A 19,060-nucleotide genomic window follows, 5' to 3' on the forward strand; every position below is an offset into this window, starting at 1 on the left:
CAGCTTGCATCATTTTAGGATCTATTGCTCTCCTGAGCTTTCTGTGTAGCGTACTTGCTGCCTTAAATTTGTCTTCTGCTCGTGGATGTTTTCCAGCGCCACTCAGCTTTGCACTAATTCCTGTTGCAGTTGAGGTCTTACCTTGAAGAACTTCTATGCTGAACTAAGTAGATATTTTTAAATCCTACAAAACCAATGAAAACTGCTTTAAGTGTAATAATCTTTTCACTCACTGGTCCCAGAGTATCAGAAATTGGCAGCCCCTTTTTGTTTTCTCCTTTTTCCACTACCTTGCAGTCACCACCTGTAATAAACTCTGATTGAGCCTGCTCACTTTACAAGGGAAAAAAAATAAGCTACCCTTGCTTGGGAATTGAATTTGCCAGTGCTTACTGGCTAGTACATCTTAAGTTGATTTTTTTTTTTAAATCCTTGTTTAAGGTTTGCTCGCCAGATCTATTATTTGGTTTTCCAGCTCAAAATCTGCAATTGATGTATCGGGATTTTCTTCATGAACCACCAGGCCATTCTAAGTTGATTTTCTGATTCTCTTTCTGTCTTCACTTCATGGATGTAATAGCCTTGGAGTTCTTCACAGCTTCTCCTTGAGCTTTGCAGCTTTTTACAGATACGACTTGCTAATCTTCTAAGTTTTTCAGTTTTCTAGGTAGTTCATTGCTGCCACCATGGAAGGAACTGCGCTTCTCACCATGTTGTAAGTTTATTTTTAATCTAGTGAGGAAACGTTGCTGAGAATTGATAATTTGAAAAAAATAACTAATTTATTACATGTTAAATCTTGGAAAGTCATTTCTAAAGGTATTGTGTGGGACAATTTTTATCACTGGTTACAGTTATACCTGGTATAAATAAACATGGCTGTGGTTCTTGGGAGTCAATCACCTCAACCCAAGGATATAGCTGTAAGAGGTCTTCAGGGTCACGTCCTAGATATCTGCAGTTGCTTCATCAACAGCCTTCCTTACAACATAAGGTCAGAAGTGGGATTGTTTGCTGATTAAGTGCAGAAGATTCAGCATTATTTACAATTCCTCAGAGCTCGGTCACAGCGGTGGTTTCTCACGAAGAAAGGCTAATGAGTCTGTTGTCCTTGGCAGTTCTATTCCTCTTTTAGGCAGCACATTTTGATCTCAATTTGTTTTTGGCATTTGGGGGTCATTGGCAAGCCAGATATTTGCTCCCCATTCTTAAAGAACATAAGGGAAAATATTTTTTGATGCAATAGCCTGCATGAGGAACATGCATGAGCCTTTGGTTGTCAGGTAAGGATGGCAAGAGATTTAGCCTCAGTTCTTCCTGCATGAATAACTGCATGACAATTGCCTATTTATTTTGAATTGCACTTTGGGCACAATGCTTGAGTGTCCAGTGATCATGGATTATATCCTAAGAGACAGTAATCTCAAAAGGAAAACTTTTTTAATATGTAGGAGAAACTGAATGGTATGCAGTTCAGTCACAGGTGAACAAGTGACGGTATTATATTTGCACTTAGCCATAATTGTTTTATGGGCTATTGTGTTCATGTTAGCAAGCATGAAGATAGCAGCTCATGATTGAATGTGGCTCAAGACATAGCATAAGATTGGGAATATAGCTTGAAATGGAATTTGGCACAGAACGGGAGGAGATATAGTTTTTATCAGAGAACTTCGGTAAGCAAACCAGCCATTTTTGCCTCTCATAAACCAAAGAAAGACAGGTGAACAGCAACCCATGAATAGGAATGACTGAGCTGCCTCCCGGTTTTCTTCTGTAATCTATTATGGTGTGTGTGTTGTGTGTACACACACACACACAGGAGTCTATAAGTGGATTAGAATTTTAATTTGTGATGTTATCTGCCATCAGTTTATAACTATTTACCTGTAGTTAGAGTCTAATTTCTTGGAGTAAATAGTAATTCTTCGTCCCTCAAGTACAGAAACCTAATCCCTGCTTTCTTACAACCTGGGACTAAAAATAAGGTAAATTGCAGAATTTGTGTACTTATTTTCAAATCTTTTAACTTTAAAACATTCCTCCGTATTCATATTGTCAGTGTATGTATTTACAAACATTCAGAGCTGCCTTCTTGCCACTGACTTGAGCCTCACTGGACCTTTCCGATAAACCCTAGTATGACAACAGCACAATTTGAATCTTGAACTAGCAGGAATTCTACACACAGTATAAAAACAGAACATTTTGGAAATACTCAGCAGTTTAGGCAGTATCTAAGGAGAAAGAAATAGTTTCACATTGACTGTAAGGTTTTCATTTTGGTTTTATTTTTCCAACTTCAATGGATTTGTTAAATATTGATTAGTAGCCACTGTGTGCCTCTTCAATAAGTATTCTGTTAAGGTGTAATTTAATTTTGCTTTGTTTGTTTCATTCAAGTCAAGCTAACTACTAAAGACTACCAAACATTCTTCTCACAATATATACTGTGTCAACTATATTGACACATAATGTCATCATAGAATTTCAAATGGTCTGATGATTAGGTATACTTAATTGAAGGCACAGTGCACACTTGTACACACTTTTATGCATACTCACACTAATAGCATCAGCCTCTATTAATAGGACTGTGCTTCCAGAATGTGAAGAAGATGCTGACTTTTTTTTGCCATTCCAGCTGAGGGAGTATGACTGATAAAACATTAATTATGCATGTATTGGTATGTCTTTTAGTTACAGATCTGTTTTCTTCAGTCAGATTGTTCAAATGTTACATGTTGAAGCAAACATTTCAATGTTTTGTTATTTTTTGAGTTAAGTTAAAAGATTGAAAGGAAGTCATCAAATGAGAGAAAATGAAAAATCAGTTGAGAATGTAGTGCAACAATTGAATAAAGTACGACAATATTTGTTTCACAAGAAGTGTCTTTAGTTCTGCTTAAATTAATTTGTGCAAAAAGTGTAAAGAAAAGGTGTGCATAGTTAGTAGCATGTTTATTGATCTTTTTAATTTTAGTTGATTTCAGTAAAGCAAAAGAGAATTTCTATTATATTTTATCACAACAGACATTGAAAAGACATTGTGGTTATGACAGATGAACACTTGGAAGATTTGTTTTCAGCTTGAGGTTGAGAACATAAAAGTAGAATTACTATACAGATAAAAAGACATACCAGCACTGGAGGTAGTCCAAAAAAGATGCACTAGATTGATTCTGGGTATAGAGGATTTTCTAGAGAAGAGAGATTGAGTACATTGGGCTTGTACTTTGGAGTTTAGAAGAATGAGAGGCGACTTTATTGAAACATTAATATTATTAAGGGGCTTTACAGGGTAAATGTGGAGAGATTGTTCCCTCTTATCAGAGAGTCTAGGACCAGCAGGCATAACCTCAAAATAAGGAATTGTCCATTTAAGACAGATGAGAAGGAATTTTTTTGCTCTCAGGTTCATCAACTTGTGGAATTCTTTATCACAGAGGGCTGTAAATCTTGGGTCCTTAAGCATATTCAAGGCTGAGATACAAATTTTTAATCAGTAAGGGAATCAAGAGTTATGGGGATAAGGCAAATAAGTGGAGTTGAGGATTATCAGATTAGCCATGATATCACTGAATGGCAGAGCAAACTCCATGTGCCGAATGGCCTACTTCTGCTCTTACATTTTATAGTTTAATGGGTTATTCTTCAGTGGTCACTCCAGTGTTTAGCACAAGGAAATTATACTACAACATGTTTCTGCACAAAATGTTTGCAACCTGTTGGAAAAGACTTTGCAAACACTTAAAGTAAAAGATAATGTCAAACATATTAATGGGCTTTGAGATAATGAAATGCAACTGCATTTTTACTCTTTTCAAATTACTCATTGAAAATACACATTATAATTTTTATTTATTCTTTATGGGGAAAATCTTGTGTACAATTTTGAAAAGCTTACTTTTAAAGAGAAAAGGAATAGACGCCAGATACCTTGCACAGTTTTTGAATCTTGTTCTAACATTAGATTAAAGTGAGGCAGTCTTGTCCACCCATAAAACCAATCATATCTTCAAAATAATTGATGTTGCAGCAAGTTGCTCGATGTGACTAAGCAGATTCCACTTCAAACCATGTGCTTTTAACTAATTATTTCATTTTGGTTGCCTTCTTGAATTGGTATTACACGTTACATAAATTACTTGCAATAGTATGCAATAGTATGCAGACTATCAAATGAGAATTCCTTGAAAAGAGTTCCATGAGGCCATCAGTTGCTTTCATTATTCACTGTATTGACATTCTAACACCTTACTTCTATATCTGTAACCATGCAAAGAAAACTTTTGTGATAATTGCATTGTTTTCTTCAGCAGCTGATGTGTCTTGCAAATGAAGACATGGAGCCCTGGAATTTGCTGATGTTTGCATGGATCCCACTGCAGGTAAGGGCCTCAGCAAAGGAAATGATTGGATAACTTGGGTTATGACCATGTCTACAGTTATTTGTGCCCAACTGAACTAATTTATATGGACTTTTACTTTGACTGGAGCACTCATCAGATTTTGGTGATAGCATAATTGTCTGCCTCCGTTTTCAGACTCTGTATAAACTAAAGTTATTCATAACATTTGCTGGTGGTCATGTTTAGTACATTTTCTACTTATGTAGTCTGCATTCTAATAGATGGTTGTTCCCAAATTTGTCATTCAAAAGTTAGAGCTTACTGTTATTGAGGAGTAAATTAAACAACAACTTTTGATGCCAGTAGACTTGATGGGCTGAATGGCCTAATTCTGCTCCTATGTCTTGCAGTCTGTCTAAGTTGCCCTATTCCTTTTGTAGATGCTAAGTATCTCCTTTCAAGACACTGCATCCCAATGCACAGCATGAAGTTGAAGCATTTATATGATAGATACCCACTAAATATATGACAAAGAAAGGTCTTGACCATTCACTTGCAAGTGATTTTTTAAAAACTATTAATTGTTAAACATTTTCTCTGACACTGATTTTATTTGTTGCAGACAGAATTTGTGTTTTCTTATTGTCTGGGATCATTGTGCTTTCATTACCTAGAGAGATTGCCCTAATTTAAATAAGTCCTGCAGCCAAGACAATAAGGTATAGAGCAGAATTAGACTATTTGGCCCACTGCGTCTCCTCCACAATCTGATCATGGCTGATATGTTTCTCAATCCCATTCTCCTGATTTCTCCCCATGAACTCCCCTTGGACTCCCTCCAAGGCCAGCACATCCTTCCTTAGATATGGGGCCCAAAACTGCTCTCAATATTCTGAATGTGGTCTGACCAGAATATTTTACAGCTTCAGCAATATATCCATGTTCTTGTATTCTAGCCCTTTTGAAATGAATGCTAATACTGCATTTGCCTTCCAAACTGCCAACTGAACCGATATGTTAATCCAAAAAAGTCCTTAACTAGGACTCCTAAGTTCCTTTGAGCTTCAGATTTCCAAAGTCTTTCCCCCATTAGAAAATAGTTTACACCTCTTTTTCTTACAACATATATAACCTCACACTTTCCAACATTATATTTCATCTGCTGCCAATCTCTGAGACTGTCCAAGTCCTTTTGCAGCCTGCCACTTCCTCAACACTACCTGTCCCTCTAAGTATCTTTGTGTCAGCTGCAAACCTATCAACAATGTCCTCAGTTCCCACTTGGCTTTTACCCCATAAAGTATTGTATCCAGAGGCTTTCAGGGGGTTTTGTGACTTCTTGTAGTTGAATTTTCAGGAACTTTATTCTCAGGTGAACTTGAAGTGCTTCTCCCACTATCAAGAGTTTGCTGTTTGTCACATTGCCTACTTAGTTGAAGCTTGTTCAATGGTCTTCTGATGGAACTCTTCTGGCAAGTACCTTCAGCTTTTGTTTTAGTAGATCTGAAGATAGCTTCCTCAAGACTTGGTTTGTACATGTTCAGACTCCTTTTCCTTCGAAAGGTAGTGAATTGATTACTCATCTTGTTTGTCATTTGAGATGTTGAGATTTATCCTATCTAGCTCAAATGAGAGACCATCATAACCCAATGAAAGGTTGATGGAATCCAGTTCACATTCACCCAGCACCCACTGAACTTTGTTAGCTCATCTGTCACTGATTAAACAAAAGTGACAGGTTGACTATTAAGTTACAGTTCCTTTTGTGGATGATCCCTCCTGAAATAAGGGGATGTGTCAATTCCTGAAAGGCTGTGAATGTCCACAATTTGTTAGATATTTGCTTCAGACTTCTAACTATCTCAAGCTTAGAAGCCAAAAGATTATCTGATATTCAGTGTTTGTTTTTAAGATGATGTTCAAACTTTTAAAATATTATCTGAATGTTAATAATGTGGCAGAACATAAGATATTTAATAAATTGCGGTATCATTCTTCAGACTTCAACTTTTGTTTGAGGTTTTAAAAAACCATGCAATTAACAATTTTCTATTACTCTTACCTCTCTCAAGATCTATCTTCCCATAATTTTATGTTGACTTAACTATTCTAATTTGGAACTCCTATTAAACTCAATATGGTATAGTAAGGGTTCTTCAATTTGATTCTTTCAGGAGAAAATATTGCATGTCTGTTCACACACCTCCCAGTTCTCATGTCGAGGCCACTGCTATTTTTGATTTCTAAAACTGCATCTTCCTGTGCAAAAGTCTGTACATTCACCATTGATAAACAGTTCAGGCTAATATTCAGTCAGTTACGTTCATTTTTGCCAGTTCAGTTTACCAAACAAAACTTAGCTACTTCTAAAAGTCATATGAATACAGCAAAGGCAATGAGATAGCATCTAACTGCAATGTTGAAGATCTGCACACCAGACCTAGCTGTCTTCCTAACCACATTGTTCTATACAGATATGAGATTGGAATGTACTTTACAATGTGAAAGATTGTACAGCTATATCTTATCTACAAAATGCAGGGTAAATATAATCCAGCAAATTATCATCCTGTCAACTTCATTCCAATCATTTATAAAATAATAGACGAAGCTCTCAGTAATGCCATAAAATATACAAACTTTTGATAGTCTGTTTACTGATTTGGAGATGCCGGTGTTGGACTGGGGTGTACAAAGTTAAAAATCACACAACACCAGGTTATAGTCCAACAGGTTTATTTGGAAGCACTAGCTTTTGGAGCGTTGCTGCTTCATCAGGTGGTTGTCAAATAAACCTATTGGACTATAAACTGCTGTTGTGATTTTTAACTATTTACTGATGTACAATTGTTTTACCACCGGTTAATCCAAACACGGATTATCTGGATGCCAATAAGAGGCAAAGGGAGTTACCCTCAACATCGGGGTAGCATTTGACTTGGAATAACACCAAAGAGCCTAGGAATTAACGGAAAGCTCTTTGGTAGTTCACACTTGGTTAAAAAAAGATAATTATGGTTGTCAGATACCAGTCATCACATTCCCAAGGCATTGGTAAAGAGGTTCCTCATTCCAGCCATTTTCAGCTTCACCACTGGTTCTTCACTCTTTCTTTCTCTGTCTGAATCTTTTCTCCCTTACTCGTTAAGGTCAGGACTGTTTTTGTGGTTTCAGCATTCTTGGGACTGCTTTAGATTTCTCAAAACTGTTGGTGGCCTCTCTCTTGTTTTCATATAGTATGAATTGTAATTTCACTTTGAATAATTGAGTGTTGTGGCACCACAACCTTACCAGTGGGGACACAATATTTTTCTGGCAGTAATTTAATATTCCTTATTACTTTTTATTGCTATTCATTACGTCAAACTAAGGATTTGCTGTTAAGTTTTCCCTCCCTGTTCACAGTACCACATTATTTTTCAAATATTATTTATTCTCTTTGTGTCATGAGAGCACATTTAAGTCTTCTCTAGCAATTAAAGTTACCCATCCATCTGACTTCCACTCACAGAATTTGTTAAAATTGCTAATGTGACTCATCAACACCATCAACTTACGTTGAAATTGTTTTTCTTCAAGTTTATTTGAAACTAAATGTAGGAAAAAAAACTGATAACATTTTTCAGTCCTACCATTCATTTGCTTTAACTTTTCTGCCCATCTTTCAACTGATCATAGAGTCAGAAAAAGGCCTGTCCAAATCATGCTGGTTGAAAGCAACCACCGAACTGTTCTACTCCCGTTTTCTAGTATCTGGCCCATTGCCTTGTGCCATAACATTATAAATGCATATCTAAATACTTCTTCAATGTTATGAAGGTTTCTTACAGGCAGCGGGTTCCAGATTCCCATCACACTCTGGGTGAAAATGTTCTTCCTCACATTTCCTCTAAGTCCTCTGTCTCTGGTCATTGATCCTTCCATCGAGGGGGAAACTTTTTCCAGTCTGTCCTATCTATGCATCTCATAATGTTATACATCTCAATTCATGCCTACTCTCAACCTCCTCTGTTCTAAGGAAAACAACCCCAATCTCTCTTCATGTCTAAAACTCTCCAGCCCATGCAACATCCTGGTAAATGTCCTCTGCACCCTCTCCAACACTATCACATTCATCCTAAGATGTGGTTTTTAGAACTGCACACAATACTCTGCACACTAACCAACTATTTATACAATTCCAGCATAACCTCCCTGCTCTTAAACTCTATGTCTTGACTAATAAAACTAAATATCCCATGTGCCTTCTTAATCACTTTACCCACTTGACCCGATATGTTAAGGAACTGATGTACATGTACATTAAGGTCCCCTTGATCCTTGGTGCTTCCCAGGATCCTACCATTCATCATGTAATTTTTTGCTTTGTTTGTTTTGCTCAAGCGCATCACCTCACATTTATCTGGGTTGAATTGTTTGCATCAACCAATCAAATCAATCTTCAAATCCAGTTTTTAAAAAAAATTTGTAAAATGGAAACCACACACATGTTGGCTGGTTTCATTTAAATTCTGCTAGTTGGAGTACATGGACATAATCGGTTAATTAATAAAACTGACATAAAATACAAGTTGGTCTCAATAATAATGAAACTACCAGGTGTAAAAACTGATCTGGTTCCCTAATATTCCTCAGGAATGGTAATCTGCCATCCTTATTCAGGTTACACCTACGTGACTCCAGGCTCTTAGCAGTATGGTTCACTCTTAACTGCACTCTGATATGGCCTGGCAAGCCATTCAATTCAAGGTCAGTTAATAATGGGCAATAAATACTGGTTTTACCAAGAACATTCACACACAAGAATGAATTTTTAAAAAGCATGCTTTTTAGTTTGAAAACAAAAAAAAATGCTGGAAATCATAGCAGGTCAGGCAGCATCTGTGGAGAGAGAGCAAGCTAACGTTTTGAATCGAGATGACTTTTCTTCAGAGCTCAGATGCTGCCTGACCCGTTCCATGTTCTTTTTAGTTTTCTTGGCAAATAAACTATATGGATATTGAAATGCACTGCCAAATTGTGTAAAATACCATAACACAGGATAATGGAAATATTGTAAGATATTGAAGCCAATATGTGCAAATTCAAGTTTGCTGTGGATATCTTTTCAGATTTGTTGGGTGTACACAGATCCCATGCACATGACTTGTTAGAGTAGCCAACTTTGTTTAGATTTCTTACAGTGTAGAAACAGGCCTTTCGGCCCAACAAGTTCACACCAACCCACCGAAGCGCAACCCATCCAGACCCATTCCCGTACATTTACCCCTTCACCTAACACTACAGGCAATTTAGCATGGCCAATTCACCTAACCTGCACATTTTTGGACTGTGGGAGGAACCCGGAGCATCCAGAGGAAACCCACGCAGACACGGGGAGAACGTGCAAACTCCACACAGTCGCCTGAGGCGGGAATTGAACCCGGGTCTCTGGCGCTGTGAGGCAGCAGTGCTAACCGCTGTGCCACCATGCCGCCCAATCATCTTAACTTGAAAATAAGATTTTGTATCATTCATGCTATTTTCCAGTTTTCTTTTGTAGGTTAACCTAAGAAAACACTCAGTTGTTAAGTTTTCTTTCAAACAATTTGTGAAATTATAAAATAATGTTCATGAACAAGCTCACTAATCCAGTACTAATCTTCAAGTAATAGTACAAACAGCGAATATGCTGTGCTTCACTACAGCAATGAGTTATTTTGGTTTATTTGAATAAAAGTTTCAGTTCTGTTCTTCTCAGTCTTTGTCAGGCCTCACTGTCCTGAACATGAGATTTCTCTCTCAATGTGTATTCACTTCAAAAGGAATTGGAATGATTCTCCTGGGAATGCATACTCAAGCTCAAATAAATGGAGTCATATAATTTAAAATAGGTATGAATATCGATTGTAATGTCTGAGCTAATTGTCATTGTTTGCAGCACAACTGTTTAAACAGCTTGGGGGATATCTAACTAAAACAGAACCAAATCCACCTTGCTTACTTCTGGTTTTAATGAAGGTGGAATGCGGGGTTAACAACCAAGCCACTTCCAGGAATGTATTCACTCATTTAAATGTTTCATTAAGGTTGTATGCCTCTGATTTTATCTCTCTTTCCAGGAAAGCCCAGCAGTGTCTCTCCTTTCACAATGCTGTTAGCCTTTCAGATGCAGTATGTTGTGTAAACATCTGTAATGGAGGGGAGAGGGACCCTGATGATCCTCTCAGCTGTCCTCACTATCCATTGTAGGGTCTTATGATCCAAGACAGTACAATTCGTGAATGAGGCAGTGATGCAACAGCTCAGGGTACTCTCAGTGAACCCGCTGTAGAATGTGGTGAGGATGATTGTGGGGTGGGGGGGTTGATGGGGAGGGTGGGCTTTCCTCAGCTTGTGCAGAAAGTAGAGACACTGCTGGGCTTTCCTAGCTATGGATCTGGTGTTGTGGGTCTAGGTGAGATTCTCTGCAAGGTGCATGCCTAGAAATTTGGTACTCTTCATGATCTCCATCGATGTCGAACACAGAGTGGTCGCTCCATGCCCTCCTGAAGTCAATGACCATCTCTTTTTTTTTGTTTTGTCCATGTTCAGAGACAGGTTGTTGGCTCTGCACCAGTCCATTAGCTGCTGCACTTCCTCTCTCTATGCAGACTCATTGTTCCTGCTGATGAGATCCATTGTAGTCGTATCAGCGAACTTGATGTGATTCAAACTATGCATCGCTGCACAATCATGTGTCAGCAGAGTAGATAGCAGTAGACTGAGCACACAGCCCTGGGGGTCCCCCATGCTCAGTGTGATGGTGTTGGAGATACTGTTCCCGATCCAGACTGAGGTCCACCACATTAGGGGAAATGAGGGTTTCTGAACACAATTGTCCATCTTCATTTTGAAATTCCACATTCTACCTCTGTAAATATCAAGACTCTTACCCGAATCCTAAGTCACAGCTCATCAGTTTTAATACTGAGAGTGTAACACAATATTTTTAATATACATCATATCTCTGTGTTCCATTTTTCCCATAGTGCAAGTCTGAGAGAGGTTTCATTCTGTGTCTATATTTCTGTCTCTATTTGATTCATATCCCTCTTAGTCCTCCTTCCTTGACTTTCTTACTACTCTCTTCCTCCTCTATCCATCCATTTCCCATTCCTTTTGGCTTCCCTGTTCCTCTGAGAAATCATTCAAAATATAATTGAGATAGAGATGTGAGTGTCATCCAATCATATATCATTTGTACCAACTATAACTACAGGTGACGTGTCTGATGACTGGAGGGTAGCTAACGTTGTACCTTTTAAGAAAGGTTGTAAGGGGAAAACAGAACTATAGACCTGTGAGTATGACTTTGGTTGTGGGTGATTTGTTGAAGGTGATTATAGAATATAGGATTTATGGATATTTAGGCAAAAATTGATTAGGGATAGTCAACATGGTTTTGTTTGAGGAAAATAGTGTTTCACAAACTTGACTGAGTTTTTGAGAAAGATACCAAAAAGATTGATGGCAGAGCAGTAGATGTTGTTTATTTGGATTTTAGTAAAGCCTTTGACAAGGTTCCACATGGTAAACTAATTAAGAAAATTAGGTTACGTGATTCAGGGTGATCTTGCCAATTTGATACATACTTGGCTTAATGACGAGACAGAGTGTGATGATGGAGGATTGCTTTTCAGACTGGAGGCCTGTCACCAGCGTTGTCCCACAAGGATCAGTGCTGGGTCATCTTTTGCTTGTCATTAGAAGATGACTCCATCTTCCATTGGAAGTAATGGAAGATGGAGTCCAATCTGGATAAATATGACGTATTGCATTTCGGTACAATGAGCAAGGACAGGGCTTGTACAATTCATGGCAAAGGCATTGGATAGCGTTGTAAAACAGAGGGACCTAGGTGTGCAGGTACATAATTTTTTGAACTTTGTGTCACATATAAACAGCTTGCCTTCATTGCTCAGTCCCTTGAGAATAGCAGTTGGTAAGTCATGTTGAAGAGGTACAGGACATTGGTGAGGCCTCTTGTGGAATACTGTTTCCAGTTCTGGTCGCGCAGTCATCAGAAGGATATTTTGAAGCTGGATAGAGTTCAGAAGAGATTTACCTGGATGTTGCCAGGAGTACAAGTTTTGAGTTATAAAGAAAAGCTAGATAGACTGGGATTTTTTTCACTGGAGTGTAGAAGGTTGAGAGGCGACCCGATAGAATTTTATAAAATAATGAGAGGTATAGATAGAGTTAATGGTAGTTGTCTTTTCCCGAGGAACAGGAATTTCAAGACGAGTGGGCATATTTTTAAGGTGAAAGGAGTGCGATTTTAAAAAAGACAGAGACAATTTTCTTTTAACAGAGGGTGGTTCACATGTGGAATGAACTTCCTGAGGAAGTGGCGAATGCGGGTGTGAAAACAAAGAAAGAATAAGATGAAATATGTGAACAGAGAAGGAAAAAAATGAAAAATGAAGAGACATGAATTTGGGTATCATGGCCTGTTAGAGTCAGAGTTAAACTTGCCAGAAGCCATGTGTTAATTTATGCTAGTAATGCTATGCTAATAATGTACACTTTTCCGCTTTCCAAAGTGGAATAATATTAAGATGGAGACGTGGGAACAACTAATCTATGTAGTTGTAAGAACATATAAGAGCTGAAATGGGCTCTTTAAGCCTCCTCCACTATTCAATAAAGACATGCCTGACCTCATACCTCAACCCCACTTTCTTGTGCTCCTATCTAATTCTTTAGTATCATAAAATGTATTGCCCTTTTATGAATACAGTCAATAACTGAGCAAATGGAGTAACCCTTTAACTGCAGAGTTATATCTTTTAATGTGAATTTCTAATATCTTATAACCAACTCATGTTTCATAACTACATTCTTTTCTTTATATGGATTTAAGAAACTATTGTGATTATTCTCCTTGTACAAGTCACAGGAAGACTCAAATATATGGATTAACTTTGTTTATTCAAACAATCTCAGTATTAGACTGGCTAAACAGAATTATGTTGAATTCTCTGTCCTGACTCTGTTTGGTCTGTTCCATCTTTGTCCAAAGACTTTGCCTGATCTCACCTGACATCTGTGACCCATGTCTGGCCAATCTCGGGTCCAACATCAGTCCAATACATACAGAAAATTATTAACATTTGTGCATATACATTATTGCACAAGAATATTTTGTAAACAAATAGAAATTTTCCATTCCACCTCTGTATACATTGCGTCATCCTCCGCCATGTCTGCCAATTACAAACGAACCCCACAAACAGAGATATATTTCCCTCCCCACCCCTATCCACTTTCCGTAAAGATTGTTACCTCTGCGACTACTGCGTGTCCAACAACACACCCTCCCCTCCAGGTACCTTTCCCTGCCACCGCAGGAATTGCAAAACCTGCACCCACACCTCCTACCTCACCTCCATCTAAGGCCCCAAAGGAGCCTTCCACGTCCATCAAAGTTTTACCTGCACTTCTACACATCATTTACTGTATCCGTTGCTCCCGATGCGGTCTCCTCTACATTGGGAAGATAAGACACCTACTCGCAGAGCGCTTTAGAGAACATCTCTGGGACATCCACACCAACCAACCCCACCGCTTCATGGCTGAATACTTCAACATCTGCTCCATTGCACCAAGGACATGCAGGTCCTGGGTCTCCTCTATCACCACTCCCTTATCACCCAAAACCTGGAAGAAGAACTCCTCATCTTCTGCCTCAGGATACTCCAATCCCATGGCATCAGTGTGGATTTCACCAGTTTCCTCATTTCCCCTGCCCCCACCTTATCTCAGCACCGCCCCCATGACCTGTCCCACTTTCCATCATCCTTCCCAGCTATCTGCTCCGCCCCCCCCTCCGAACTATTACCTTTGCCCCCATTTCCATCCACCTATTTCACTCTCAGCTACCTTCCCCCCCAAGCCCTAACCCCATCCCATTTATCTCTCCACCCCTTAGGCTCCCAACCTCATTCCTGATAAAGGTCTTTTGCCCGAAATGTGAATTTTTCTGCTGCTCGGATGCTGTGCTTTTCCAGCATCACACTCTCAACTCTAACCTCCAGCATCTGCAGTCCTCACTTGCGCCTTTCTATTATCCTGTCTAGTGGAATCTGTTTATACTCTAGTTTGCTCTGAATGTTGATACAAGGCTTCCCTGAATACCCCGGAATGTTCCCCTCCAGCCATTTCTGCTGAAGGGGACCGTTGGTGTTTACAAGGTTCATGCCTGCTAAAATGTGCTTTACAGAACTTGTTTATAAAGGTGTCACCTTACTCCTGTTGTGACCCCTTTTGTAAAATCTTATTTAATTCCCACTACAGTTTCCCTCCTTTTCGCTTTTGACCAAGCCCCAGGTAGCCAATTTCACTCATGCTGCCATTTCCTTTTACACTTTGTCATCTGTTGACACTGGCCAAGTAACTAGCTTGAGGTTGTTGAGGTACTAAGTCAGACTAACTGTACTAGTCCTCAAACCCTTGGTCTATTACCTTATCTTTTTTCCCTGCAGTACAAGTTTGGTTATTTGATTATATATTGCAAGGTAACATAATAAAACTGCTAGAACTATTAATATCAAGCTTTGAGCAGCTATTAAACAAATATAAACCAATATACTGAGCCAATGGGTCTGAATGATATCACATTCTTGGTTGGTTACGGTACATTCCAGAAGCAGATTATGCATGGACTGAAACAATTCTCCGGCTCTCTCATCACCTGTATTGATTTTGTGAATAATACTTTTCTTATTGAGTATTTCCCCGCACTTAGCCCTCAATCATCCTAACTCAAAATTATTATACTTTAATTTTTACCACCATCACCAATATCATTTGGAGTATTTTATAAAGTTAAAAATCACACAACACCAGGTTATAGTCCAACAGGTTTAATTGGAAGCACACTAGCTTTCGGAGCGACGCTCCTTCATCAGGTGATAGTGGAGAGCTCAATTCCAACACAGAATTTAGAGCAAAAATTTATAGTGTGATGTAACTGAAATTATACATTGAAAAATTGATTGTCTGTTAAGCCTTTCATCTGTTAGAATAACATGATAGTTTCACTTCTTTCATGTGTAAATCACAAAACCTTTTTTTAAAGAAGTTGCATTCTCGGGTTAGCTGTTAACAATGGTGATAGCTAGACAATATGTTGAAGATGTTGGCTCCTGTGTTCTCTGTCTATGCCATGATGTTTAGATTGATTCTAATCTTAAAAAGTGAGATTACGGAGTTTTACATAAATTCTTGCAGTTTTTGAGCTCAGAGTTCTACATGAATGCATGCAGTTTTTGAGCAAAGTACAATGTAACCCTGAAAGTACAAATTCATCCCTCAAAATATGTGTGCATGTGGGTCTTTGTCTGTCTGTGTGTGTGTGTCTGTATGGGTTGGGGGTTGTGCGTATGAGAAAGTGAGTGTGTGTAGTGAGTGCAGAGTGTCTTAAGTCTGTGAGGGGGTGCGTGTGTGTGTCTGTCAGGGTGTGTGTGTGTGTGTGTGTGTGTGTGTGTGTGTGTGTAGTGCAATGGTGGTCACCTGTAATGTGACATGAACCCAAGGTCCCGGTTGAGGCCCTCCCTATGGGTACCGAACTTAGCTATCAGCCTCTGCTCAGCCACTTTTCTCTGCTGCCTGTTCCGCAGTCCACCTTGGAGGATGGTCACCCGAAGGTCCGAGGCTGAATGTCCTGGACCACTGAAGTGTTCCCCAACTGGGAGGGAACCCTCCTGTCTGTTGATTGGATGAATGGGCACCGCACAACAATGTTGTAGCCTTTGCTCGGTTTCCCCAATGTACCATGCCTCCGGGCATCCTTGCCTGCAACGTATAAGATAGACAACGTTGGCTGAGTCACATGAGTACCTGCCATGTACAAGGTGGGAGGTGTTCCCACACATAATGGTGGTATCTATGTCCACACTCTGACACGCCTTGCAGCGCCACCGTGACAGGGTTGTATGGAGTTGACCTGAGATCCGGGCAGCTTGCTACGAACAACGATCTATTAACAACTGCCAAACCTCAAACAGATTGTTGTTCGTAGCAAGCTGCCCGGCTCTCAGGTCAACTCCATACAACCCTGACACAGTAGGACTGTGGACTATAACCTGTTGGACTATAACCTAGTGTTGTGATTTTTAACTTTGTACACCCCAGTCCAACACCGGCATCTCCAAATCATGAGTATTTTATAGTCACTTTATCTAGGGATTGTGTCAATGCCTTATCATTTAAAGTATGTTTTCTTGCTCTTCAGACCACACTAACCATTTTGTCAAGTCATGTCCAAGACCTCTTCAGTGCATTGCACCATATGTTCCCTCATGCCAATTATGTCAGATGTAACAATCATTTCTGCATACTTTCATTGGAATCCTAAGATCATGTTACCCATTTTTGACTTTCAGGTGATCTTTTCAAAAGATCAAAGTTGGAAGGGGTGGATGCATATGTATTGTCCCTGCCTGGTTCCAATGTTCCACATAGTGGCCAAACCAGTTCTCTTATAACATAAAACCTAATAGACAAGGGCACAAATATCTCCAAAAGAAAGCTGTTAATTATTTAATTCCCACTAAGCTAGTTTAAAACTGAACTATAACACTCTCAATTCAATAAAATTCTGTAAGATCATGATCAGCTTCCCTAGATGCCCATTTACTATAAGGTTATTAAGTAATCCTCTCATTATACAATTCTAGATCCAAAATAACTTTAATTTTCTAGTTGGATTCTCAACTTATTAGAAAACCATCTTGTGTATGTTCCATCAACTTGCTCTGCATGCAATTAGTGTAATTTTGGTTTGCTGCATCTACATGAAGATTAAAGTTTCCCACAACTACTAAGTGTCCTTATTACATGCGTCTCTAACTTGCTGATTTTTACTCACCCATAGATTACCAATACGTTTAGAAGGGCACAGCTCACACCAAACTTTTGTGTTCCTTTTTTTTATGCTTTAACCAAACAAATTCTACTTCTTGATTTTCAGAACTAAGATGTTTTCTCACGACTGGGTTTATTTTTCAGTTTATTCTTAGGTTGTGAGCATTGATGACAAATTCAGCATTTTGTTGTCCATTGCTAATTGCCCTTAAAAAGAGTACCTTGTTAGGTTATTTAGAGTCATCCATATTGCTATGGGTCTGGAGTTGCATTAAAACCAGACCAGGTAGGGGTGGCAGATTTCCTTCCCTAAAAGCATTAGCGAACTGGATTGGTTTTTATGACAATTGGTGATAATTTTGTGGTTACCATTACTGAGACTAATATTGAGTTCCACAATTATTGATTAATTGAATTTGAATTCCATCAGCTGTGTGTGAACACATTTTCCCCATTCCATCTTTTCAGGTCTACTGATCCACCTTTTCTATTTTGCATATGTTTTCTGAAAGTTAATTATCCTGGAATATTAAATTCCCAACTTTGGCTGGAGAATGTCTATTATATCTGCAAATTCAGCAAAGACAAAAGGAAGGCAATCATTTTTTCTGACGATGTAACAGAGAAAAAGGAACAATATTGAAATTCAAACATGAATTTCCAACTTGTGAATTGGTGCAATACCTAGATGGCTGATCATTGGTCATCTTGAATGCCTGTGGAAAAGTCCAAAGATTTCAGAGTTGATTTCTGAGGTCAAGAGTGAGACTTATTTTTATTTAGGTATCACATTTCTCCCTTTAAACCTGAGAAATAGGATCTGGAGTGGCATTTTTAGTTAATTTTGGAGCCTACGTTTGATTTATAATAGAATTTCTTTAAAATTGTCTCCAAAATATTATACAACTTTTTTAAACATTAAAAATGAGTTCGTCAATGCAGCAAAATCTGAGACACTGTATGTATTCACTCTGGGCTCCTCAAAACATCTGACCTGGAAGTACAACAGCATGTGACATAGCTTCAGAAGATGGAAAACCAGAGTTGCAGTGGGAGGGGATTCACACATGAACTTAATAAAATATTTGTAGTGAAATTGTGCTTCCAGCAGATGGCAATGAAATTGAAACAAACGTATAGTGAGAATTAGGCTTCATTACTAATATTTTTGCTTCAACTATAACAACTTATGTCGAAGGAGGCAACTAAATCTGTTAATTCAGATGCTAAAAGGTATAATAAGATTTAAGTATATTGCCTTATTGGCAGGTATTGAATTTTTTTGGCATGCCCACAAACTCATTTTGTGAGCAACGATGTTAGCAGAGACTTAGGATAAAGGAGGATGAAGTCTGGGGTGTGGAACGAAGAGAGACAGATTCTGCTCCTCCAAGCTAAAGCAAGAGTTCATAAGTTATTTTCCTCTCACATATAAGGCAATAACATATTTACACCGTTCATTTAGAAACAATTAAAATATTGAGTTGCCACCTCAAGCATAAATGCTTTGCTGGATTTTCTGCAAATTTAATAAGCGATTTAGTCAAAAAAGCAAAATGATCACTAATTAAATATGACCTTGTGATTTTGTGGTTTCTTAAATACAGCACTAAAAGCTCTTAAATTGCGGACTTTGTTTGAGTGTATTTATATATTTTACAAGCTAATTTCTATCATTGATCACTTTATTTATTTATAAAGGGAACTAAGAGCCAATAGTTTGAGGCAAACCCTTAGAACACTTTAGAATTACAGGCACTTAGGCTTCATCTGCTCCACCTCAAGTGACAGGGAGTTTGGTCCAAACTCAATGCTCTTGA

At 38.5% G+C, this 19,060-nt stretch overlaps 1 protein-coding gene across 24 annotated transcripts in view; it reads left to right on the plus strand.

Annotated features, from left to right (window-relative positions):
* Window positions 1–19,060, plus strand: part of LOC122546905 (uncharacterized) — a 459,670-nt gene that overhangs the window by 245,499 nt on the left and 195,111 nt on the right. For 17 of the 24 annotated variants that reach the window (XR_015760453.1, XR_015760454.1, XR_015760459.1 and 14 more), the window contains one exon: window positions 4,320–4,391. The exons of 2 other annotated variants lie outside the window; for them this stretch is intronic. Coding sequence is in view for 10 of the 22 variants with exons in the window: in XM_087997353.1 (XP_087853479.1) it covers window positions 4,320–4,391 (72 nt within the window). In the remaining 12 variants the exon portion in view is untranslated. The remainder of the gene's footprint in view (window positions 1–4,319; window positions 4,392–19,060) is intronic. 5 more of the 24 variants (XR_015760463.1, XR_015760461.1, XR_015760469.1 and 2 more) reach the window with 1 other exon arrangement.

Source organism: Chiloscyllium plagiosum, unplaced genomic scaffold, assembly GCF_037043375.1.
Source record: "Chiloscyllium plagiosum isolate Xiang-an unplaced genomic scaffold, Cpla_swu_hap1 HiC_scaffold_19, whole genome shotgun sequence".
In the NCBI taxonomy this organism is placed as follows: Eukaryota; Metazoa; Chordata; class Chondrichthyes; order Orectolobiformes; family Hemiscylliidae; genus Chiloscyllium; species Chiloscyllium plagiosum.